A 25,906-nucleotide genomic window follows, 5' to 3' on the forward strand; every position below is an offset into this window, starting at 1 on the left:
CATTTTGTCTCTCATGCTCACCCTTTCTTTATTAGAGTTCCTCGACCGACATGTCCCTGACCTTTGTTCCCCGAGAGCTCTTCAATCCCAGAAGCAAGAGCACAAGGACTAAAAAGCTAACATACCCGCCTCTACAGGAGGCGTGGCTTCAAGACCGGAAGAAGCTGTTGCCAAGGGAACGTGCGCGCGGTGGCGCCTGCTCAGCCACTGATGCTCCAATCCTGCCAGAGACTGCGGGTTCCTGCACCTCGTAGAGGCGGCTTTGCTCCGGACAGGGGATCCTTCCTAAGGAGGCGTAGAAGAGGCTGAGGCACCTGCTGTCAGCCTCCCATCCCAGACTCGGGAGCGAGAGAGTGCCCCCATTCCTGTTCTCGCCAGTTCCCGGTCTCTCCGGACTAGCCTCAAGCATCAGGTATCTCCCTAGCTTGTGGCCACAGGCCCTCCTCTCCCTATCAGGTTTAGAACTTTGCTCTTTCTCACATTTTCACTCCAAACGAGTACTTGTTTCTGATGTGTGAGAGATGGAAAAGGAGAATTGGGTTCCTGTGGTGAGTGCTAGGGACCCTAGAAAACTTAACGGCTTGGGCAAACCTTTTTATATGGTGCTTGGGACATGTGATTGAAGTTTCTTTATCAAAAACTGAAAGTTGAATAAGAATGAATTTGTAGTAAGAAACAATTCTCAACAGTTCACTCAAACAGCACGTCTAAAGTTTGCAAAGTAGCATTTATGGGTTATCTCGGTCTGCAGCTTACCTTCCAAGCTGTTAACGGTGAATAACATGTAAATTTTTCAGGGCTTTTCTGGCAACATGTAATTCTATGGGAGGCTGAATTTCAGAGAGCAGCGAGGGGAATTTGATGTATAAAGAGAGGGAAACAATTAGATGAAAATTTGGAAAAGGTAGACTGAAGCCAGGTTGTGAACAACCTTAAAATCTATGCATGACCACTGCTTTAGAGATTACAGGAAGGTCAAAGAGGCTAAGCAACTGGAAAAATCGCACAAGTAGCAGGCCAGTAGTCAAACCCAAATGTTCTTGATTCACATACAGGAGTTGTTCCATTGTAGCAAATTGACCTCAGATGTCTGAATTCTGCCATTATTGTACAGTACATAAAGATTTTTAAGCTGAAGATATTTTTCCAATAAGCTATCCAGTAGTGTTGAGACTGGCTACTCTCAACATCAGCTTTCTACATTTTTCCTAAACCAAGATTGTAATTTTCTTTTAAAATTTTAAACATTAGAATAGTTTTGAAGAAATTAAGATCGTTGGATAATCAAAAATAGCTAAATATACTTTGTGATGTATGCCTCACTGTTTATTATCCACCTCCACATCCTGCTAGCTCACTTTCAATGTTCAGAATTGTGATTATCAAATTGGCCTAATCTTGTCATCTCTTATTGATTAAGTCTCTTTCGGTCTCGGAGTTTTTGTGTTTTAGTAAGAATGATCTGGACTAATCTCAGATTAATCATAATTAGCCTTTGGAAAACCTTATTGTTGTTCAAGATCTTGCTTTCTATAAACTTAGACAAAAAGAAGAAAATGGGAGGAGAAAAAACCCTAAAAGTATCATACAAGATGTCTCCTAGATAAGCACGAAATTTTTCGTATCATATTTTTCCTTATAACTGAAGGCATTAAAATCTCTGTGAAAGGTATGCAAACCATTGAAGAAATCTGTCATTCTGAAATAAATACACTAAGAAGAGGGAACTTGCCTTATCAAATGATGAAGTGTATTATAGTGGTGCAAGAATTAAAACATTGTAGTAGTAATATAGACAGACCAAACCTATAAAAGGGTAGATCAGGTTTACCAAATTATATGCACATGAAATGCTTCCCCAAAAGGTTTCCATGGACAAGTGCCTGTCAGAAATATTACTTTCTTTAGTCACCTCTTAAGAGATGTTCCTTCAAGGAAAGTTCTTTCACTGTGCTCTCTAGACATGGTAAATAAATGAAGTACCTTGAATTATCTTTTGTTCCTTTCATTTATGCATGAAGAAAGTAAACTTACAGAAGGAAAATTATGATTACTAAAAAATAGAAGTGTATATGAGGCTGTGTTATAATTATAAAGCAAGTTCAATAAATTTGATTTATACCCTTTAGAAAAACTGACTTCTGTTTTGAATTGTATATCTGAAAATATTTCAGTAACAAATATCAGGTGTTTGATAATACATGGGAAAGAGATGGGTCAACATAAATTACTATAAAAATGAATATTCAAACATCAAGTTTTTAACCATCAGTGCTTTGTAGTAGATGTCCAGAAGGGGGAAAATGTAAAATGGTGCCCATATCATAGTTTTTAAAAATATTTTCAAAATTGTATGAAAAATTTATTTATTTATACCAATGTGTTTAGTGCAATAAATGGAGTAACAGCAAATTTACTTTGAATTAAGATGATATGTAAGTTGTTTTACATCAGAAGTTTAATTTAAAATAGACTACAAGTCCTAGTCCTTAAGCTAAGATTCAAAGTAATGTTTTGAGTGAGATTTGAATCTATAATATGAAGAGAAAATTTGATCCAGCTGGCACAAATGGAAGTACCACAGGTCAGGCACACCCTTTGAATAAGACAAAGATGGCTGTATTATAGGCCTCATGATTGAGTGAGGCATGAACTTTTTCTTTTCTGCACATTGTTAAAGTTTGGCCTTGAAATTTATACATATAGAGATCTCCAAAGGGGCAAAATGGCCCCTGTGCTACCTCCTTTAGATGCATTTGTCTTTGAAGCCTCCAGTTCCTATTAATTAAGTTGTTACAGCCTTATGTCCTTCAAAGTTTGGCCTTATTTGGGATGGTATAGAATAAAATATACAAAATGAGCTATAAGATATCAAGTTAATGGAACCTTAGATGAAGATGAGAATAAGTCAATTAAAGTGAAATTGATATTTAGAGATTTTTTTGAATGACTGTTCAGGGTAATGGGAAATATTTGGTACTCAGGTGTACTATAGTGGTATCTGCAGCACTGAAGGTTGGCAAAAGGAATATGTCTCCTCTCTTATCAATAGTAATATTTGTTTGGTGATAAACTCAAAGCAGGCTCCTTAGAAAAATTTCATTTGGAGACCACAGCTGTAAATTATAACAGTATGGTATAATAAAAAAAAGCCCTGCCCAAACTGGAAGTAACCAAACAAGCAAACAAAAAGAGTGACTATTTTATCATTTCATATTATTGTAAAATATAACAATGGTTTGGTGTCAGATTTAACTAACGGCCTAAATGTTTTAGCCAGAAATCTCAGTTTTTCTCTGCTCTTCTTGTCTATCTTCTACTTTCTGAGCTTCAGCATCAGACTCTATGTGAAACTCAGTGCCTGTGCATTGTTCTGATTTCCTAGAACAGCTGCAGCCTAATTCATAACTCCCTTGAAGGATTAAAATTGTCAGACTCCATACAATAATGAGGAGTAATTTTCTTCTTAAATATTATAAATTACAGTGAGAAATGTGAGTATTTCAAGAGCATTATTCTGTGTTGACAGGGTTTACAAACTGTCAATCCGCATTTCAGTTAAGGCTCCTGTCTGATAATCAGCTTATACTCTGTTTACTAAGTGCAAAGTACATTGACATGGTTTTTACACTGTCATTGTAATTGTGTCCTTTAAATTATTAAACTTTTTGTGCACATACCATATATAAGGTGCCTCTGGATGATACGTGTTTTTTCCTTTGTAGTGCTTTGTACATATTTGAATTACGTTATGGGATTGCTAGATAGACTTTCAGACTTGCTTGGCCTAAAGAAGAAGGAGGTTCATGTTTTATGTCTTGGGCTGGATAATAGTGGCAAAACAACAATCATTAACAAACTTAAACCTTCAAATGTAAGTATCCTTGTTACAGACTTTATGTATTGTATGCTACTAGGGAAAGGTAGTACAGAGAATTATTTTGTGTGCCATTATACCTTCATATAATCATGTTGTAAAATGCTATTAATCTTGTAGTAGTTTAATGTGTAAGCCTTAGTAAGCCATTATTTGCAGTTTGTAGGTAAATCTTGATTATTAAAATGGAATTTTTTTTCATTGTTTTTTTCTAAAGATCATTCACATTTGCCAAGTTTACTTTCAAGCTGTATTGCCTTTTTAGTTCTCTCTTTATGGAAGGAACAACAAAAGGTACAGAGATTCATTTTTATAGGTTCTGTGGGTAATTAGTTTTCTCCAAAAGTGTAGTGTGCATATCAGTAGTAGTAGGTGGATATTTTAAACAATAAATGTGTGAATGTATTATTTTAATAACTGAAAAGTATGTAAAGCTAGTACATTCAACACCATGATATATGTTAGAAATAACAGTCCTTTCATAATTTCTGATATCATTTCCTGAACCTCAGTCTTTTTTTTTGCTGGGGGAGCAGTATTGAAGTTTGAACTCAGGGCCTGGTGCTTGTTAAACAGGCACTTTACCACCTGAACCATGCTCCAAGTTCCTTTTGCTTAGTTATTATTTAGATAGTGTCTTGTACTTTTTGCCTAGTGTTTTCTTCACATCGCCTCCACCTCCCATGTAGCTGGAAATGCAGTCATGTACCACCATGCCTAGCTTGAGTTGGATGAGGATCTTGATAACTTTTTGCCAAGGCTGACCTTCACCCACAATTCTCCTGGTCTCTCCCCCCTGGGACACCACCACACCCAGCTGCTGAACCTCAGTCTTTAGGCAACTGTCTTGTTTCAGAAAAATTGCCTTCTAGACTGTAAGAGCAGAATAACTGTCTTTGCTTTTTTGTGTGTGTTTTGTTTTCAGTTTAATAATAATAGCTAAAGGAACATTTTTTGAATGAGGACTTCTTAAAGACCCAGACTTCTGCACTTAGATGTAGTAAACATTTGTTTCCTTTCTTTGAACTCAAGAATTTCTTACGAGCTTTCATTCACATGAGAAAAATATTTTATTGAATTATTTATATTAATTATAGAAATCTGCACTGCTGTTAGGAAATGTCTTGTAGAACACTTCCACATCTCATTTTACAGGAATGTTTTCTTTTTGTTTTGTGTGTAGATAAAATCAATTTCTAGATAATTAGATATTTCCTGAACCCAAATCCAGTTTAATATTGAACTAGCCTAATGTTTATTTATTGTTAGTGTGCTGAGGTTGCTGGAATTTTCTCAACTCTTGAGTAAAGAGATAGGGAGGACATTTTCACCTGATCATTCTTTTTAAGAGTCTGTGTCAGAGTCAAGCGCCAGTAACTCATGCCTGTAATACTAGCTACTCAGGAAGCAAAGGTCAGGAAAATCACAGTTCGAACCCAGCCCAGGCAAAATAGTTCATGATACCCTATCTTGAAAAAACGAACACAAAGGAGGACTGGCAAAGTGACTCACGGGTGGAATGCTTGCCTAGTAAATGTGAGGCCCTAAGTTCAAACCCAAGTCCCACCAAAAAGTAAATAAATAAAAGAATCTAGGTCAGCCACAATGGGTCATGTCTGTAATCCCAGCTTCTCAAGAGGCAGAGATCAAGAGGATCAAAGTTGGAGATCATCTTGGACAAAAAATTTACCAAGACCCCATCTCAACAAGCAAGCAAGGTATGGTGGTACACAACTAACTATCCCTCTACATGGGAGTAATAGGTTAGCAGATTGCAGTCCCAGGTCAGCCCTGGGGAAAAGAGAGAACTTGCCTAAAAAATAAACCATAACAAATGAAGTATTGGGTACATGGATCAATTGGTAAAGCACTTGTCTAGCAAGCAAGAGGCACTGAGTTCAAAAAACTCAGTCCCTCCAAAATAAAAATAAAAATAATAGTTTCAGCTGTCATTTTCATACAGATACTCTTTCTTTTAAAATTCCAGTCTTTTCCCCACTTCCAAGAAATCTGAAATTATCTTTCATATTCATTTGATAATTTACCTACTAAATTTCTCCTCAGCATAAATAGAGCACTTGTTAAACATGGAATTACGAATACCCAGAATAATGCTTAACGCTTAAGTATATTTTCAGATAAACAGATTGATGGATTTATTTTTTAAGTTTGGGCTAGGGGATTTTGATTAATGTCACTGAGGATGTCACTTTTTGCAGACTCAGTGAAGCTAAGCAAATGGGTTAGTTTCTCAGAGAAATTGTGTTCTATTCATGTTGATTATTCAGGTTGATGTTGGTCTGTCTCTAGACTACTTCAGAGGCCCATTCTACATCCTTTGCTTTTTTTCTACCATTCCCTGTCCAATGGGAGACTGTCTAAATGTATTTGTTCCTGAATACTTCAGAGTTGGAGATTCTTTTGAAACACTTTAGAGGAAAAAATGAGTTTCACATGACTCTGAAAGCACTAGCTTACTTATGTTCTATCCTGATCAATTTATGGAGTTCCTTTCCTCTAATTATTGCCAGGAGAACTTTGAGGGGAAGAAAAGAAATTTTAGATTGTGGAGAGGCTAGGTGAATGTTCTAATTACAATTCAGTGAAGATAATGTTATTTTTTTGATATATATTTTCTAAGATTTCTGTAAACTTTTAAATTTACTTTAACTTAAACCTTTTTTTATTAGTATGTTTTTCCTCAGTAATAGGTGATGATTTTTATCATGTGATTGAAGCAGTAAAAACCTTCAAAGATGGTGTGTTTGGGAGGAACAGTAAAAATTAGGAAGCTCTTATTCAAAGCTTCTTGTGGAAGGAACCCCAAAGAAGATGGGAGGAATCTTAGTACCAGGAAAAGAAACATTTTTTCTTGCAAACAAGAAGAAGGAAATTTTTGAAAAAATACTAGGGCAGCTCATAGGATGGACGGAAAAGCTGAATAAACAAACTTCAGAAGGTAAAAGCAGGGCAGCTTTCTGGAAGGCCTTATCACTAGTACACTGCTAGTAAGGTGACATTTCAGCTTCTGTCTTTCCACATGAATTTAAATTTCCAAGAAGTAGATAAACTGCCACAGTGAATATATTTGATGCGAGGGGAAATTTATTCTCTGCTACTCCTGTTTTCATGGAAAAGCGACAAAATAAACTGAAAGGGGATTCTTCTTTTTTTTTTTTAACTTATACTTGAGAGAGTATGACAAAACTTGGACAAGACTGAAGTCAATCTTGAAGGTATAATTATAATAACAAGCATTTGTGGAGTGTTTAGACACTGTGTTGAATATTTTGTAACCATTAACTCATTTAGTTTTCCTGTAACTTTAGGAGCTAAGGATAATAGTGTATTTCACATTTAAGAAAACCTAGACTTAAGTAACTTGTGCCAAGTAACATTAGGAGGCTATTGTAGTAATTCAAAGCAAGAAATGATAAGGGTCAGAAATAGGTTTGTGGGATAGAACCAATAAAGCTTAGAGAATTATTGGATATGGAATGTAAAAAGTACAGATATTTATAAGCATCTGTATCAAAAAATGGATTGATTTTTATCCAAATGGATGAAGTTTTGATGCTGGAAGTGCTGGGAGGGATTTGATGAGTTAGGTAGTCAGTATAATACATTTTAATCACGTGTTAGACTTGTCAGTAGGTACTCTTTTTTGTACTCCTTGCCCTTTTGAATCTTACACAGAACTCCCTCCCAGGGCCTTCAGACCCTACCTTTCGTACCTCAGCATACTCACTCATTTACTTATCTATACATTTTAGACATACAGGGCTTCTGTTGTCCTGAGCATCGGGTTCCTTCCTGCCCTAGGATCATTGCACTGGCCAAGTCCTCTGACTGCACTGTTTTTTGCCAAGAACTTATAACTTTTCCCCTTCCTGCCATTCATTCCTGGGTTAGATGTCATTTCCTCAGAGTAGCCTGAAATGATGACTCTTCTTCCAAGCTACAGTAATAACCCCTTCTGCCCTGTTGCCTCCCACTCCCAGCCACGTTTTTGCATTTACAATTGTCCTGATTGTGCTCATTTGTGATTAAGTTAATTGTTGTTTACCTTCTCTGCAATAACTTTTTTGAGTAAGGATTGTCTAAATGGGAGAATAATCCAAAACATACATAAAATCATTAAGTACCAAAAAGTATGTGTTGAAAGATTCCAAAGCCCTGCTTATTATCTCAGGATTACATACTAAATCCCTTGCAAAAACTTTTAAGTCCTTATTAACTTGCTTAATATAACAAAATGTGAATTAAGATATATGTGTTAATACAGATTGGTAGTTAATTAACTGTAAACTTTTATAAAGCATTTGTTTACACACAATAATCCTGTTGCAAAAATTATAATTCTGTCATCTTAGTGGTATATTTTAGACATAGAAAAGTCTTTACTTTTTTTAACCTAAGGAAAAGTAATTTGATAATTACATTGGTAATTGCAAATTTCTAAGTTATCTTCTCTTTTAAAGGCTCAATCTCAAGATATTGTTCCAACAATAGGATTCAGCATAGAGAAATTCAAATCATCCAGGTAATATACTTTATCCTTGTTGGTAAGAAGTTGCCAGTAAAAAATAACATTACATCTACCTGGTCATCCCGCCTAATCTTAGAAAAGTAATTTGTTATTTTAGAAGCCTGTAGTAATTAACATTTTTATATCGCTACCTCTAGTTTATTTTCCAACACTTAAGAGTTTAGACAAACTCTGATATCCTTATTAGCAAAGAAAGCACCTTTCTTACATATTTTTCATTGCAAAATCCTATTTATATTAGTAAATTCCTTTTTGGAACTCTTACTTGAATATTGGCCGATGTTGATTATCGTGGCAATTTCCTTCAAAACAATTTGAAATATTAAGTAAAAGTCACATTTTAACTTAGTAGCCTAAGGCAGGCATGGTGGCACATGCCTATAATTTCAGCTACTTAAGCAACAGTAATAGGGAGGATTGCTGTCCAGCACCAGCCTGGGAAAAAAGTGAGACCCTATCTGAAAATAACTAAAGTAAAAAGGACTGGAGGTGTGGCTCAAGTGGTAGATCACCTGCTTAGCAAGTATGAGGCCCTAAGTTCAAACATCAGTACCACACACACAAAAAAGTTAATAGCTTATAATGTAGTCATCATGCTATGCTTCCTCTTCTTTTTTTTTTTTTTTCAGTTTGTCTTTTACAGTGTTTGACATGTCAGGTCAAGGAAGATACAGAAACCTCTGGGAGCACTATTATAAGTAAGTGTGTCTCTGAATTTGTGAATGCTACTTAAGTAGATGGTTATATTTTAATAAATAACAATTGTAAATCCAAATGATTATATGGACTACGTTATAATTATATTTATTTCATATAATTTAAGCATGCTTATTAATTTAAAAATATATAATCATACTTCACATTGTTTCACAAATACTTCAGGTCCTTCATGACATTGGACCTTTGCATGTGCTATTCTCCATTTTCATTCCCCTTTCTATCCTACTTCATTTTACGTTTCCTTTATCTATGCTTTGTGAATCAGCTCATGCTAGGCATGGTGGTGCTAACCTGTAGTAGTCACAGTTTGAAAGGCTGAGGCAGGAGGATTGTGAGTTCAAGGCCAAGCTGGGCTATGTAGTAACTTTGAGGCTAGCCTAGGCTATTTGTAGCAAAACCTGTCTCAAAAGAAAAGGACCAACTCAAAAGTTTCCTTACCTCAGGTTTTACTGTTTTCCCATTTATTCTGTCCTTAGTGTTTGCACAGTGCTTTCGTCATTTAAATCTCTGTAACTATATTTACTGTGTCTTAAAATCAGGTCCCATAGCTGCCTCCCTCATAGGACTGTGAAGTCCTCAAGGAGAGGCATCTATTCCTTATTCAAATTATTTTTTCAAGGCCCAGTATGATAGTCTATAGATCAGAAATCTGTTGACCAAATTTAGTTAAAATAACACTGTTGTCTAACATATAGTCTATTTTATGAGCAATTCTAAACAAGATATTTTTCAGCATGCAAAAATTACTTCAGATTGACAGCTGTGAAGTTACTAGGATTCAGACATGTTATGGCTCCTTAAGATTTGCATATGGTATTAAAGCAATATCATTAACTTCTAATATTACAAGATTCCTTCATTTAAGAGCAGTGTGAATCATGTTTGAAGCCTGAAATTTAAAAACAATATTCCTTAACTAAACTCCTTTTTGTCATTATGAACTACTGCCTTGAAGTCTGTCAGATCAGATTTAGATTTTAATTGATTTAACTCTTTCCTGCCAATGTGAGAACAAGCATCATATTTGGGATAAGAACCAAAGGGGACTGATTCCAGACACTTTTCAGTGAGTATTTTAATAGCTCAAAGGCCTGTTTAAATCCTGGAGCTCCAGAGGACCTCTGACATCCAGAGAAACCCATTTGGAACCCATTTGGAAAAGAAAAAGTTATGTGTTTGTGACATTCTGCATTGAATTCCTAGGAAAGACACTGAGCTTTCATTTTTATTTCATCTTTTTTTTTTTTAAGGAAACTTGAATTTTCAGTATAGGACTTTTTAAACTTTTTCTTCTAATTAATTGGTAAACCGATTAATTTCTTTCCTCTCTACTTGTGAAAAAATACTGCTTCCAGGAATGGAGGGAGGAGGAGGGATAAAGGAAAATGATGGAGGGGGTAAATTCAACTATGATATATTTGATATATTATAAGAACTTTTATAAATGCCACAATATACCCCCAGAACAACAAGAAAAAAAAGAATTGTATTTTAATCTGTTGATTGGAAAAGGTTAATAACATGTACTATCATTTTTATTTTTACTGTCAAAGTGAGGTAATCCTCTAAGTTGAAAATGTAGTATCCTTTTTCAGCATAATTTATCAATATCTGTTAAAATCAAGAAAAAGTCCATACTCTCCAGCAAGCATATTTTCTTGTAGAAAAGTGTCTTCTGACTAAGACAATTGGGCAAAGATGTACATGCACAGAAGAATGTGCTAGCATTGTTCATGATAACCTTTTTATTATCTCAATTATGTCAAGAAAAATATCCTTAATGTAAACAAATGCTTAGTACATATAGAGAGAAGAAAATTGCTAGTGGAATATATACTAAACCATTACTAGCATTTGTTTTGGAATAGTGAAATTATAAGGGCTGTTTACTTTCAACTTTACGTGATTCTATAATATTAGATACTGTATAATTTTTACACTAAAAAAGTAATGAAGTATAAAACATAAGGAGTACACATTTTTTAAAGTTTGGAGAATGAAGAAATGAATATTAAAATATAAATCTTACTAATAAATTTATTATTAATCTTTTTTATGTTTCCGTTTTAAAGTATATTAATATATACTTTTTATAATTAAAGAAAAAGGAGCCATTCAATTATGTACCATGTGTAGTTTTATATCTTGATTTTCTCAATATTCTAATATGTAGATAAATTGGGACAAACATACAATGAATGTACGTAATGACTCACTAATCTTTTTTTCATATACCTGTACCAGAATTTACTTAAACATTTATTTACTTTTAGGGATGAAGACTATTCTCAATTTTTGAATATTGTAAATAGCCTTCCAGCTAACTTCTTATGTGTAAATCTTAGCCATAGTTCATATTTCTTTAGGCTGAATCCCAGAAATAAAATAACTTGCTCAAAGTGATTGAACACTTTTAAATCTCTTGATAGATATTTCCAATTCTACTGGTTTCTCTAGCCATCAGTAATGGTGACTTTATTAATCTACGTTATCATTATTTAAATAGGAAAAAATAGTATTTTTTTCCTCTGTGGCTGATTTGGATATCATCTCTCTCCTGATGTAAATATGGTATTTTAAAAGTTGGATTTATTTTTATCTATTTGATTGCTAATGACATCAAACTTCAAAATCTTAATTTATGATTGAAATAAATAATTCACAGAGAGTAGATGTCCAATAAACCTATGGAAGACATTAAACCTCACTAGCAATTAATGAAATACAAAGCAAAATAATATGCTTTAAAAATGGCAAAGATTGAAAAGCTGAAAATAACCATTGCTCACAAGTGAGTGGAAAAACTACTAACAGTCATGTAAATTAATACAGCATTCCTGGAGGATACTTCAGCAGTGTTTTTCCAAAACTTTAAGCTATACATAGTCCTAGAAATGTCACTCCTAAGAAAATCTCAAAACATCATAAAATACTTTTTAAAAATATGTGCGGTATTTATCACAAGGTTTTTCATAATTAAAATTTAAAATATCCTGAAAGTACAAGAGTAGAGGTTGATTTAATAATACACTTATGTGCTAGATACGTTGCAACCATTAAAAGGAAGATGCAGAGGAATCAGAGATTTTTGAAGTGCTGGTATCATCCACTAAACAAGTTCAGTGGCTAGCTATCAGCTCTGAAAAAAGTCAAGTGGGGTAAAATAAAAGCTACCTGTATTGCTTCAGGAGACATTTCAAATGCATTTCTGTATACTTGTGTGTCTACTACATTTCAATGCAAAATGCATTTCTAACCATGGTTTATGGTTTTAAATGTTTCATGTAAAAGTAGTTCATCAAACCATATTGTCAAAACCAAGTAAATTTACATTTTAAAAACAAATGTAAATATATACAAAGTGTCAATTGATTTATATTAAAATATTAATAATTACTGGATCTATGTAAGGGATTATATTAAACTGTTCCATTTTATATCCTAATTTTTCAATAAAAAACTTGTAATTTTTAAAACATAAAATGATTAATTTTACCAAATTATCATTCAAATGAAAAGAACTTTTCCATGAAATATGACTACTCGTTAATACATTAAGCAGCATATAGACTAAGAAAAAACAGTAGAAAAACTTGTAATGATAGTAGACCTAGGACATGAAGCACTTATATATAGGAAATACAAATGGACTATAAATATGGAAAATATAAGTCTACCTTTAATTTTTCACTTTCTTTATATTATGCAGAGATGGACAAGCCATTATTTTTGTCATTGATAGCAGTGATAGATTAAGAATGGTTGTAGCCAAAGAAGAACTTGATACTCTTCTGAATCATCCAGGTATATGTGTGGTTTCTTTCAGTGTATGATATCTGTGCTGTGGGTTTTATTTACTGTGATGTTTTATTCCTTGGTATTAACAAAGTGTTGCTTATATTGCATGATTATCTTCTTTTAAAAATTTTAAAAACATATTAGTTATGCAGATTTTGTAATAGCTTTACCTACATTACTATGTTTTTTACATTTCAAAGCTTTTTGCAATGGTTTTTGAATCCTCTAACATAAATTTCCTCACTAATAAAAATGCCCTTTTCCCTGATTACATGAATAATATGTGTCATTAGGGAAAAATTCAGACAGAAAAAGAGGATAAAAATATGTGTATTTCAACAAATATGCAAATATCTGACCCTTTTGTATGGCTGTTTTTCTGTTTTACTGAGCCTCCTTCTCCAAGCTCAACTGTGTCTGGTTTAAAGCTTCTAACCAGAGGGCAGATGGTCATAGGAAGGTTTTACATTTCTTATCACTAAATACTTGCTTGAGAATATATCTTTAAATGTTTATGTATGTGTGATACAAAGAAATAATTGAAAAATAATTTATTAGATTTTACTTTTAAGGATTTAGGGCAAAGTGATCCAAAATGCTGAACGTGTGATGATAATCTTATTTTCTCTTTTAGATATTAAGCACCGTCGAATTCCAATCTTATTCTTTGCAAACAAAATGGATCTCAGAGATGCAGTGACATCCATAAAGGTGTCTCAATTGCTGTGTTTAGAGAACATCAAAGATAAACCGTGGCATATTTGGTAAAGTTTTATATTTACCTTTCATTTTAACTTTGTGAAAAGTCTCCAAGCTTCAGGATTTGTTTTTTGTTTTTATTTTATAACCTGACCTCTAAAGTGGCTAATCATGGTAGGAAGTAAGCTAATGAGTTTGTTTTACAGAATTGTGACACTCATATTCATGAATACGTTACAGCTAAAACCTTTCAAATCATTTTGGGAATAAGAAAATGTAAACAACTCCTAAATAGAATAACTTAAATAGCGGATTTAGTCACCCAACTTCAACTACAATGATTTGTTTCTGTACATGAAATAAACCAAGCACAATGCCATCTCAGGGCATTTTCGTTCATACATCCCCCTTGTCTGAATCATTTTCCAAAGCAATTTTCCTGGTTTATTGTTGTACTTCACTGAGGACTGTCATTACTCTGTGACTTGTTCTGTTCTGCCTTGTTTTGTTTTGTTTGTAGTCTGTCTTCTTACATGTGTTATCTTCCAGAGAGCTGGGATTTTGTGAGGGTTTTTTTTTCCACTTGTATAGTCCTTGTAATAGTGATAGTACCTGGTGCATAATGAGTACACTATAAATCTCTGTCAACATGAAAAAATAGAAATACTGATTTTATTTGGGCATACTAAAATGATTGGAATCTTAAATGATTAGTGTCTGAAATCATTATGAATTGTTTATTTGGAAAACAATTTCTTAGTTACACATTAAAATCCTTCCTACCAAAATAAATGAACAAGGATAACTAGAAATTGTATCTTAGTTAATAACTTAGTACTTATCACTACCTTATTAGCTCCCTTCTACCTGCCTTCCACCCACCTCTCACTGCTGTAAGATGTCCTTCTTTTACCAGAGTTTTCCCCTTTTTATAAGACTTAAAGTAACCAAGGGGAAAGTTTGGACACAGAAGCAGAGAAATGCACTGTTTCTAGAAATGGAAGTAGAATGTAAATCAAGAACATTTTAGAGCTCAGAAAAGAATTTAAGAGCTAGCCTTGGTGCTAAGTAGAGTAGAGGTTGAGAAAACCCTTGAAACTTCCCAGTCCTTCTTGATGCCTCCAGCATCTCTACTCAGGAGGAAAACGTTGTGTATCTTGAGTATAACCTTCCTTCCTTTTGGATCAGAGGAAAAGTCAGTGCCTAGAAATGATTCTTGAATTAGAATTTTGGGACCTGTGGTTTTTGATTGGCAAAGAAAGGTAAGATTCTGGATAGAGAAACATTTTGAGATAGAACCTTTGTATTTCCCTAAATCATACCTGAATTGATTGCCTCTAAAGTAAAATTAATTTACAACATTCAAAAAATACGGATCACCCTCTTTCTACTTAAAATAATTATAAGTTGAATTTTACTGGCTCTATCTATTCAGTTATGACCTTTCAGTAGTATTTCTGTAAAGAAACAGTCATATACTGATGCTTTGAGGGTGTGTGGAATGCTATTGCCAGTTTTGTGTATTTTCTGTATAACTTATAGAAGAATACCAAAAATTTGTTTTAAATTTCTGTGTAGTTTTTACTTCTCCTTAATCCAAACCAGACATCTCTTACTAAATTCAAATTAGTGTTTCATTTGTTATGTTTGTTTTTCATTTTTTGCAATATTTTAAAAATATGTATAAAATTAGAAATATATACTTCTTTTCCAGTTGTAGATGTAAAGATAATGCTCAGTGACACAGATAAAACATTGGCCATCTCTTACCTTAGGTGCAAATACATTTATGGGCAATTGAGAAAAGTCATAAAGCAATACAGTATGGGAAATTAAAGGAAAAATTTTGGTGCTTTATTTTTTACTATTGTACTAAACATATAGTCAACTCTTGATTTTTAAGGCCTGTTTTTGTTGCTAGTCTTCATGTATGTTCTTGGACTTTATTCCTGGCATGATATAAATGTATTTACTTGAGGAAAAGAAAGTTAATAAGTCAATAAATGTATCAATTTTCAGCGGGGAGGATGAAGAAAATTTAAGTAGGACGAGAGAAAAATAATGAGATTTGTTCCCTCTCTGAGGTCAGGGAGCACTTCATATAGGCTTTGAGTATTACCTGACCACAGAGGCCAGTAACAAAAAGTCTCTTCTTAGATGACAGTATACCTGGTGTGTTCCAGGAACAGTAGGAAATCTAGGCAGGCTAGAACAGAGCTATGTAGGCAGACATTATAGAAGATGAGGTCACTGAGAAATAATTTGGGGTCATAAAACACCAGGGCATTGTTGGAAATGGTAAGGTATTTGGCTTCTGTTTTATTGATAAGGCTTGTGATCTATTTAAGAGGAAAGATAGAACTTGAATATTGGAAGTTAGGAAAAGATGCAGTGTTTTTGGTAGGATGATGACACATCCACTGGTGGGAAAGGATTTTTTCATCATTACTTGTTTGGGACTGTGTGTATTTGGTTAAAATCAATACATTGATTTTTCTTGATGTAAGTATTTCAGACACTGATGTTTTGCTATTACTATGTGTAATCAACAATTTGCTTTGAATAATTATGTATCTTATACTGTTTCTGTCTTCCTATTTTAAAATAATTCTGCAATAAGTCATTCTTAATTTAATGAGTAATTCCTTGAAGGTAATTCCTTTTAATTAGAAACATTGACATTGATTCTTTTAAGTACCATGCTACATTTTACAGTAGTGCTCCAGCACACAAAAATGAACCCAACTCATTCAGAAATTGTAATTATCTATTAATTACTATCATATAATCATATTTTAAAAATAAATAACTAGATTAGTAACATGTTATAAGAAACTGTCAGTCCGTATCTTTTTAACAGTGTTTGATAGTCTAAAAATCCTCTGTATTTTATTATTTTAGTTTATATCACTTAATCATCATTGTATAAAATATCACAATAAGAATTTAAGTTACTTAAGAAAGTAAGACAGTGAAAGTACTCTGTTTTACATGTATACGTTAAATATTTAGTTCTCACGATAACTATGTGAGGTCAATGGTAATATTCTCTCATTATACAGATGCTAAAATTAAAGACAAAAGAGTTAACTAACATAGTCAGATTTCTACACCTAATAAATATAAAACTATGACTGAAATCCACTGTATTTTGATTTTATTTTACCAGGTTACCAAAGTAAGAATCACAGTTTAAACCCTGTATATATCAAATTCCATTTGAAACAAAGACACTCCATTCTATGGCTATATTACAGCCAAAGTCAGGCATTTCAAATAAATGTTATCAAACCATTGGGACTGAGTGTGGAGTAGAATAGTTAACTCTAGATAACTTTTCCATTATGGGAAGAATAACTCAAAGTATATGTGTTGTTAATGTCAGCATAAGTACTATCCCTACAATGCTAACTTTAATGATACAATTCTCAAAACATTTCTACAGATTCTGAAAAAGATTCTCACGTTTTGCTCTTTAACTGTCAGATTTATTTTCTATTTATTTCTAATTCAGTGCTTAACCAGTTTTACTCAAGTATATGTTACTAGAATATATTAATATGCCATTTGGTAAAATGGTAATTTTTTATTCTATAGTTGTATAATATAATGAAATGGATTTTCTTTCAGTGCCAGTGATGCCATAAAAGGAGAAGGATTGCAAGAAGGTATAGACTGGCTTCAAGGTACATCACAAAGTACTGTGCATCTTCAGTGTTTCTTTCTTTTCCCTTTATATTATTTTGTTTTTTACATTTTTTGTTGTATCATTGCCTTTTTTCCTCTTACTTCCATCTTATTTCTGCTGTCAGAAAAAACAGTACAGTAAGTATTCAATACCTTGCTCCATTTACTTTATTAATTCTTAAAGGATTTATTTATAGCATCTCAGCCTCCTGCATAGTTTGGGATGATAGGCATGTGTCATCACTCAGCTTTTTTTCCTTTGAAGTGGGGTCTCACAAACTTTTTATGCCCAGATTGGCCTCAAACTGCAATCCTCCCAATTTCAGCCTTCCAAGTTTCTGAACTACCAGTGCCCAGCATGGATGTACAACTTTCAGTATTCATATTTAGTATTATAAATGCTGGTTTTCTATTGATATTTTTTGTATTTAAAGCTTTTTTCTTTTACCAAAATAGTTATCAGTGGTTGGTTCAGGCCTACTATATTAGGGAATAAATTAAGATATATAATTTTTCCCTAAGATTACATTGTCTGCTAGCCACAGGAACAGCTTGAAGCACACAAAGCAATAAACAGATGTGAATGAAGCCAGGTTCTGTACATCCTTACTGTAGAATCTTGATGGCCAGGTCAAAAGTGTTCAATTTTAAGAACAACTTATTATCATTTCTACTGGGAATGTCCCCACTCTGAACAAGGATAAATTACAAGATATAAATTCTAATTATAATCTTGTAGTTATAAATTCTAATGTCTTCTACACTAGCCTTTTAATACCTGGTATGTGTGATTTTTTTTTCTCTCTCTCTTTTATAGTACATATCACAGTGAATGCAGGAGTAGCTAGCCTGCCAGGACAAAATGTATATTTCTAAACATTTATAAAATGTGATGTTCTAGTTACCTACACAGACTATTTTGTTTCTGTCTCTTGTATTTATGCAGTCATGACATTTACCATTAAATGGCAAAGAATGTTCTAGTCATATTTTACAATTACGTGAAACTTAATTGAAAATTTCTTACAGATTTTTCTGTGAACCCTTAAACTTATTTTCTTATACTGTGTTAATAAGTGGTCGTGCTTATGGGCTTGATTCCTACTAGAAACTGATAAACTGGAAGAAAATTCCAGAGAAGATGCCAAAGGCATGTTGTTTTTTCTAATTTTTTTATTCATTTATTCAAATGTTCATACATTGTTTGGGCCATTTCTCCCTCCTACCTCCCATCCTCTCCCTCTCCCCCCCCAACACCCCTCGCTTCCAGGCAGAACCTGTTCTGCCCTTATCTCTAATTTTGTTGAAGAGAAGACATAAGCAATAATAAGAAAGACAAAGCATTTTTGCTAGTTGAGATAAGGATAGCTATACAGAGAGATTCCTAGCATTTTTTTCATGCACAAGTGTGTTACAACTCAAGTTGATTCATCTCTATCTGACCTTTTCACTAGTTCCTGATCCCCTTCCCATATTGACCTTTGTCACTTTAAGGTTTCTGTATTAGTTCCTTTGCAGTGGGGACATCAAACACTTTCATGTTTTGGGTTTCCTTCCTATCCCCATACTTCCCATATGTGCTCTCCCCTTAGTATGTGACCCAAATCCAACAACACTGCTGCATTTGCCCTAGATCTAAAGTCTATATATGAGGGAGAACATGATTTTTGGTCTGGTGAGCCTGGCTAACCTCGCTCAGAGTAATGTTCTCCAGTTCCATCCACTTACCTGCAAATGATAAGATTTCATTCTTCTTCATGGCTGAGTAAAACTCCATTGTGTATAAGTACCACATTTTCTTAATCCATTTGTTCATAGTGGGGCATCTTGGCTGTTTCCATAACTTGGCTATTGTGAATACCACTCCAATAAACATGGGTGGGCAGGTGCCAGAGGCATGTTTTCAGCCTGATTTCTTACCTTACCTGTCATTACCACAGTGAAGATATAGCATGGGATGGAAATTCTACTGTCATATAATAAAGTAATTGAAAGCACAATACTTATTGAAAATAAGATGACTTTCATGTAGGTTTTAAATTGTAATGCTCCTGTCTTTTTTTTTAATTCCTGCTTTTATTTTGTCTGTAGCAAATAGGCCACTAGGTGTCAGTAACAATCTAAAGCAGAGTACCAATTGCAATTCCTCCTGAAACCAAATTTTTGTTTTGAGTTTTCTGATCTATTTTATCTTATTCACAAGGCTTTGTAAGAAGGACACATTGTTGGAAATAATTTTGTGTCTTTTTATTTATGTATTAGCTTATGTTCCCTTTACAACTATCTTTGACAATGTGTGGTAGTATCCCTATTTTCTATAAGCAACATGGAAAAGTAGTAAAAAGAGTTGGGCTTTTGAGTCCACTATATTTGTTCTACTACTAAATTAATAAACCTCTCTACCTATTAGCTAACATCTCTTATTATCTTATGAGGATAATTTTCTTCATCTGTAAGATGAAAAAATTTAAATATCATACATTATTGCATAGATTAGATACTGTGTTAAAGTACCTAGTATAGGAAAACAATCTATAAATGTTAAAGTTACTCTCGTACATAACCACTCTATTTAGCAGAGGCAGAAACTAAGTACATAGATTTAAAAAAATTTTAAGTGTATCAGTTTGATTTCAAATACGACATCCTTTGCTTAGATTTTCTCTATAATAGTAAATAGTTTACATTTTGGTGTTCCCAGTTAACTCTGCATATGAAAAGAAGTAAAAACTTATCTTGAAAATAAGCAAATATAGGAGACTAGTATGCCTGTAATTGAACTCATTAGCCAAAGGCATTTATGTAAATGTAACTATAAAAGATGATCTGAACTTATATCTGTTCATTCTGTTTTTAAAATCATAACATTTTCTGCTAAAAAAGGCATCTGGTTCATTTTGGACCAATTTAATCTTTCTATTTTAAATTTAAATCTGGGAACTTTCTTGTAAAATACTAAATGACAAATTTAATCCTATGATTCTATTCTGTTTTAGAAGGATTCTCAATAATTATATATGTACAGCATCCTAAAGACAAGAACCCTTAAGTAGACCATAGGGTTTTTTTTTTCTAATTACCAGAAACTGTATTAGAGCTTCAAGTTTTCTAACTTTGAAACTTTCAGAGACTTCTTCCCAAAAGGCTAATGAAACCTTCATTTTATCATATTATGCATGGAAAAAGTTAATATTGCTTCCAGATTTTTGTTTTGTTTTGTTTCATTTTGAGTTCCTGAGGATTGGCCCCTGACTCTCATATATGCTTGGCAAGCACTGCTACCACTAAGCTATATGCTCAGCCCACTTCTGAATTTTAATACTAGACTTTTGCATACTATGCATATTGGATATGCCAGTGAAAGATAGAGAATTAAAGATATGCTTCAATTTTACCTCCTCCCCAAATATCACTAATGATTAAAGGGCCTTTTGAAAAAACATCAACCTACATAGGCCTAAAGAATGGAAATGGTGAAACTGGCAACCAGACATTGGGAACTGGATATCTTGATGTTGAATGACTTAACAGACCTCAGAAAGCTGAATCCAAAGCTAACACTAAGAAAAGCTCGAACATATCCTAATTTACTTTGCAAATGGTCTCTCTCAAAGGCACAGAAAATGGTAGAAGTTGAAAATAAGGATGATGGTAGAGATGAAAAGAGCACAGTTATGCATCCTTTCCCCTAAAGAATTCAAGGGTTATTCTTTTCAAAAAGTCAAACACTGTGTGCTTACACTGGAAAGTACCAGCCACAACTGTATGTGGTAGTATTGAGCTGAAAATGAGGAGTGGCTGAAAGTTTACATATGGAATATTGTGATTCTCTTCTGTCTTTCTCCTACTTCTCCCAGAAAACACTATAGACAGGCAGACTGTAGGAAGAGTCATCTCTGAGGTATCAGACTAGCCTAAGAGAAAAAAACCTAAAGGTATTAATATTGGAGATTCCTAAGGAAATGGCTTAGCAAAATGAGCTAGAATGATGACCACATGTGACAAACCTCACATACATTGCCAAGTTTCAGTCATTCTTTTTAGTGTTCATGCATGAGCAGATGGCAAAGGATCACCATTTCAGCATAAAAACATGAAATATAGGAATGTAAACAAGCAAGAAAATCAGATTAGAGAAGGTACAATTTAACTATTAGAGAGTATCCTCAAAGAAATAAGAGAAGATGCCATTTTCATGAATGAGACCAGGATACTACTAAAAAGGAGCAACAGCAACAACAAAAACAATGAGTTCTTGGGAAGTTAGAATAGTAAAAATAGAAAACCCAATAAAAAAGAAAAGAAAACAGAGCAAGTGGTGCAAAGGGGCAAAGCATAGGAAGTTGGAAAGAAAAAAAAAAAGTAAGATAGACAAAGGACTGATTACCAGAATATACAGGGAACTTAAAAAACTAAACTCTCCCCACACCAATGAACCAATAAAGAAATGGGCAACTGAACTAAACAGAACTTTCTCAAAAGAAGAAATTCAAATGGCCAAAAAACACATGAAAAAAAGCTCACCATCTCTAGCCATAAAGGAAATGCAAATCAAAACCACACTAAGATTCCACCTCACCCCTATAGAATAGCTATCATCAAAAACACCACCAACAACAGGTGTTGGCGAGGATGTGGGGAAAGAGGAACTCTTGTACACTGCTGGTTGGAATGCAAGCTAGTGCAACCACTCTGGAAAAAAATATGGAGGCTTCTTAAAAATCTAAACATTGATCTGCCATATAATCTGGCAATCCCATTCCTGGGGATATACCCAAAGGAATGTGACTCAGCTTACCCCAGAAGCACCTGCATGTTTACTGTAGCAGTATTCACAATAGCCAAGTTATGGAAACAACCAAGATGCCCCGCTACTGACAAATGGATTAAGAAAATGTGGTACTTATACACAATGGAGTTTTACTCAGCCATGAAGAATAATGAAATCTTACCATTCGCAAGTAAATGGATGGAAGTGGAGAACATCATTCTGAGTGAGGTTAGCTAGGCTCACCAGACCAAAAATCGTATGTTTTCCCTCATATGTGGACTTTAGATCTAGGGCAAATACAGCAATGTTGTTGGACTTGGGTCACATGTTAAAGGGAGAGCACATACAGGAGGTGTGGGGATAGGTAGGAAACCCAAAACATGAAAGTGTTTGGTGTCCCCACTGCAGAGGAGCTAATACAGAAACCTTAAAGCGACAGAGGTCAATATGGGAAGGGGATCAGGAACCAGTGAAAAGGTCAGATAGAGATGAATCAACTTGAGTTGTAACACACTTGTGCATGAAAGCAATGCTAGGTATCTCTCTGTATAGCTATCCTTATCTCAACTGGCAAAAATGCTTTGTCTTTCTTATTATTGCTTATGTCTTCTCTTCAACAAAATTGGAGAAAAGGGCAGAACAGGTTCTGCCTGGAAGTGAGGCGGGGTGTGGGGGAGACGGAAGTGGTGAGGGTAGGGGGGACAAATGGCCCAAACAATGTATGCACATATAAATAAATGAGTTAAAAAAAAGAAAAAAGTAAGAAGTTGTACTAAGAAGGCCTAGTATCCAAATAAGAGGTAATTCAAAGAGAAAATAAAGTGGGTAGCAAGTATCAAATACTATTTACTAGAACTGCAGGATGAGTTTTCAGTTGAACAGCATCTTGAGAGCCCAATGCAGTGAAGGAAAGTATTCTGACACCAATGTGCATCATTAATAAAATTCAACACTGATGACAATGGAAGATTCTACAAGCTTCCTGAGGAAAAAAATAGGAGGTTTCATGTCAACAGCAGCATCTAGGAAGCTATAAAATATAGCAATGCCTGGAAACATCCATGGAGAAAATAGTGGAATTACATTCTCAGGAAATATCAGTATATTGTGACAGTAGAATAAAGATACCTTCAGCTGTGTCAAATCTCAAGAATTTACATTCTATACCTTTACTAAGATAGTCGCTGAAAAGAGTATGCATTCAAAGCAAGGGAATAAGCCAAGAAGAGAAAAATAAGAGACCGTGAAACTTGAAAACCAACACAAGAGAATGGAAAAACAAATCCTTAAGATGTTAATGGGAGATCCTAGAATGACAATGAAAAGATATCAAAAATAACTGGCAGGCCTAGAGAACAGCTGCTGGTCTACAATGGAGAGTTCATATGTCAGTGCCTTACACAAAAGAGTTTATGATGTTGAACATGGTGGATTATCTAATATGCTTAACAATAATAAAGGCTTAAACTAAAAGAGTAGCAGGACTAAATCAGTGTTAAATACATATCAAACACAACAAGCTAAATAAATGGGTTAACTAGAAGTGGGAAGGAAAATTATTCAAGGAAAACAAAATGTAGGGGAAAAGTAACCAGAGCATACCACCTATCTTTGCTTTGAATAACATTTAACATGTACCTATGATGACTCCATTGCTATGGTAAGAGAACAAGAGTATTTAGAAGTACAATCAGGGTTGCAGAAGAGCAACATGGGAATGTGAGAGACCTGAAGCCTCCTATCACTTTACTGACATTTCAAGAGTACATATAAAAACATATTTAGCTATATACAACTAATCACCTAAAAGAGAGTTAGAGATAATTGCCTCTGAAGAGGGATGAGAGATGAAGCAAGGCAATGCTATTTTTCATAAAACCTGGTAGACTAGTTCTGTATATTTACATATGTAACTTCAATAAAATTTAAAACTGTGATATTAACTGTGCTTTAAGAAAAACAGCTGTATGTATAGGATTTTACTATGTCACATAGATTTTTCTTGCATTGCTTTAGAAAATAGATTTTGTCCCATAGAGACTGATAATTTTTGTTTTCTATTATCAGAACAGATCCAGGCTGTAAAGACGTGAAAAGATAGACTCTGGAAACCTCAACAATTTTAAATTCAACAAATAAATCTAAAGCAAACTGACTACATTCAATTTTTTAAAAGAATGTACATCCAAGAATACTTGAAAATATTCTTCTCACGTTTATGGACTCTGAGCTTTTTAAGAACATAGAACTTCAGGTATGCTAATCTGGCCATTATATAAAAACTAAATCTTCCCTCAAAAGGACCCCCTAGAATTACCAGCCTCTTGGTAAAGGTCTACATTTAGTTGTAATTAGAATTGTTTAAAAGTCAGAGTTATTAGTCATTTTAATACCCTATCATGATTTATATTATCTTTGATGTATTTTAATTTTTGTCTTTTAAAAAATTTAGTGTATGGTATGACTGCAGTATAAATTGTGCTTGTGAAACAGAAATTTAAATATTTATAAGGGAACAGGGGGTAATTAATATCTATTAAGTTTTTACTGTGTGTCACTAATAATAAAACAAAAAATGCAATGAGCCAACAAGTGTGTGCTTTGTTCATGCTGAAAATGATAATGTTGTATTAATATGGTATTTGGTGTTTTACCATAAAGCATATGTAAATGATCTGAGATCAAATTAAATTTATTTATTCCATGTGTATTGAACATCTCTCTACCTAGCTATTATCCAAGCATAGTCCTAGCCAATGATGGGGATATATAAGACACTATTTTCACAGAACTTTAAATTTAATGAGGAAGAATTTGAGTACCTTTTCATACATGGGAAATAGTTCTATTTCATTAGCTGAATGAAAATAGTGTATCTTCAGATTTACAGGTATAAATATTAATCAGTGTTTGACTTATTAAATTTTACCACTGCTTGTTATTTCCTTTATGCCTCCATTTTAGTCAGCTTTCTGTTACTGTGACAAAATACTTAATACAATCAATTTTTAAAAAGCAAAGGTTTGTCCTGGCTTACAGTTTGGATGTTTCAGTCCTGGTCAGCCTGTTGCTTTGGTGCCCTTGGCAAAGCACTACATCATGTCTGAGGCATGTAGCAGAGCTACTCACCTCATGACAGCTAGGAAGCAGAAGACAAAAAGAGAAAGGACTGGGTAATAAAATCCCCTTCAAGTCCACATCCCAGTGAAGTAACTTCATTAGTCTACTTCCTAGAGGGTCCACAACCTTAAAATATCCTTCAACTCATGAGCCTTTGGGGATTTAAGATCCAATTTATAACAGCCTCAGATTTACTATAGATAGTAGCAATTTGTAAAATTGTACCTCAATTAACTGTTTGCCTAAAAGTAAACTTTTTGATAAATAGTCTATATAATTTTACATATATCCCAGGCACACAAATTGTTTCATTTCTCACAAATTAAAAGACCACATAAAAGTATGAACTTAGGTAGAAGCTTTAAATTGATCACAAAAAACTTGTCATAGATCAATAGTGCTGATCCTGAAAACATTGCATATTTTAAAGAAAAACTAATTTATATTGTATAACACCTTTAACATCTATCCATGGCTATGAAAATGATGAAGACAAAAAAAGCAAAAAGGTGAGTGATGTGTTATATTACACAAATATATACAAATGGTAGTATATATTCTGTTGAGTTCTTAATAAAATAAAACTACAGTAAAGGTCAATAATCCAATTCTCAAAGTCCAAAAATGCCAGTGATTTGGCATTTGAATATTTCAACAGTCCAAGCAACTTCTCTAGCTTACTTGC

General features: G+C 33.8%; 1 protein-coding gene and 1 long non-coding RNA gene across 2 annotated transcripts in view; one reads left to right on the forward strand and one right to left on the reverse strand.

Moving 5' to 3' along the window:
* The window catches only part of LOC141423227 (uncharacterized), a 76,876-nt gene extending 76,736 nt beyond the window's left edge, over positions 1 to 140 (reverse strand). The window contains exon 1 of the long non-coding RNA XR_012447919.1: positions 22 to 140. This is a non-coding gene — a long non-coding RNA (uncharacterized lncRNA). The remainder of the gene's footprint in view (positions 1 to 21) is intronic.
* On the forward strand, positions 44 to 24,693 carry Arl6 (ARF like GTPase 6). Its single transcript, XM_020177640.2, has 8 exons — positions 44 to 412; positions 3,726 to 3,874; positions 8,359 to 8,420; positions 9,056 to 9,124; positions 12,856 to 12,950; positions 13,579 to 13,708; positions 17,274 to 17,329; positions 24,169 to 24,693. The coding sequence occupies exons 2-8, from the start codon at positions 3,752 to 3,754 to the stop codon at positions 24,192 to 24,194; spliced, it is 561 nt and encodes a 186-aa protein (XP_020033229.1). The 5' UTR covers positions 44 to 412; positions 3,726 to 3,751; the 3' UTR covers positions 24,195 to 24,693.
* The last annotated feature ends 1,213 nt before the right edge of the window (positions 24,694 to 25,906 follow it).

The sequence above is a fragment of the Castor canadensis genome, chromosome 5 (assembly GCF_047511655.1).
Source record: "Castor canadensis chromosome 5, mCasCan1.hap1v2, whole genome shotgun sequence".
Lineage (NCBI taxonomy): Eukaryota > Metazoa > Chordata > Mammalia > Rodentia > Castoridae > Castor > Castor canadensis.

Coding starts and splice junctions, on each gene's coding strand:
- Arl6 (XM_020177640.2), top strand. CDS start 3,752: ATGGGATTGCTAGATAGACTTTCAGACTTGCTTGGCCTAAAGAAGAAG. Junction 8,421..9,055: donor GAGAAATTCAAATCATCCAG/GTAATATACTTT, acceptor TTTTTTTTTCAG/TTTGTCTTTTACAGTGTTTG. Junction 13,709..17,273: donor GATAAACCGTGGCATATTTG/GTAAAGTTTTAT, acceptor ATTTTCTTTCAG/TGCCAGTGATGCCATAAAAG.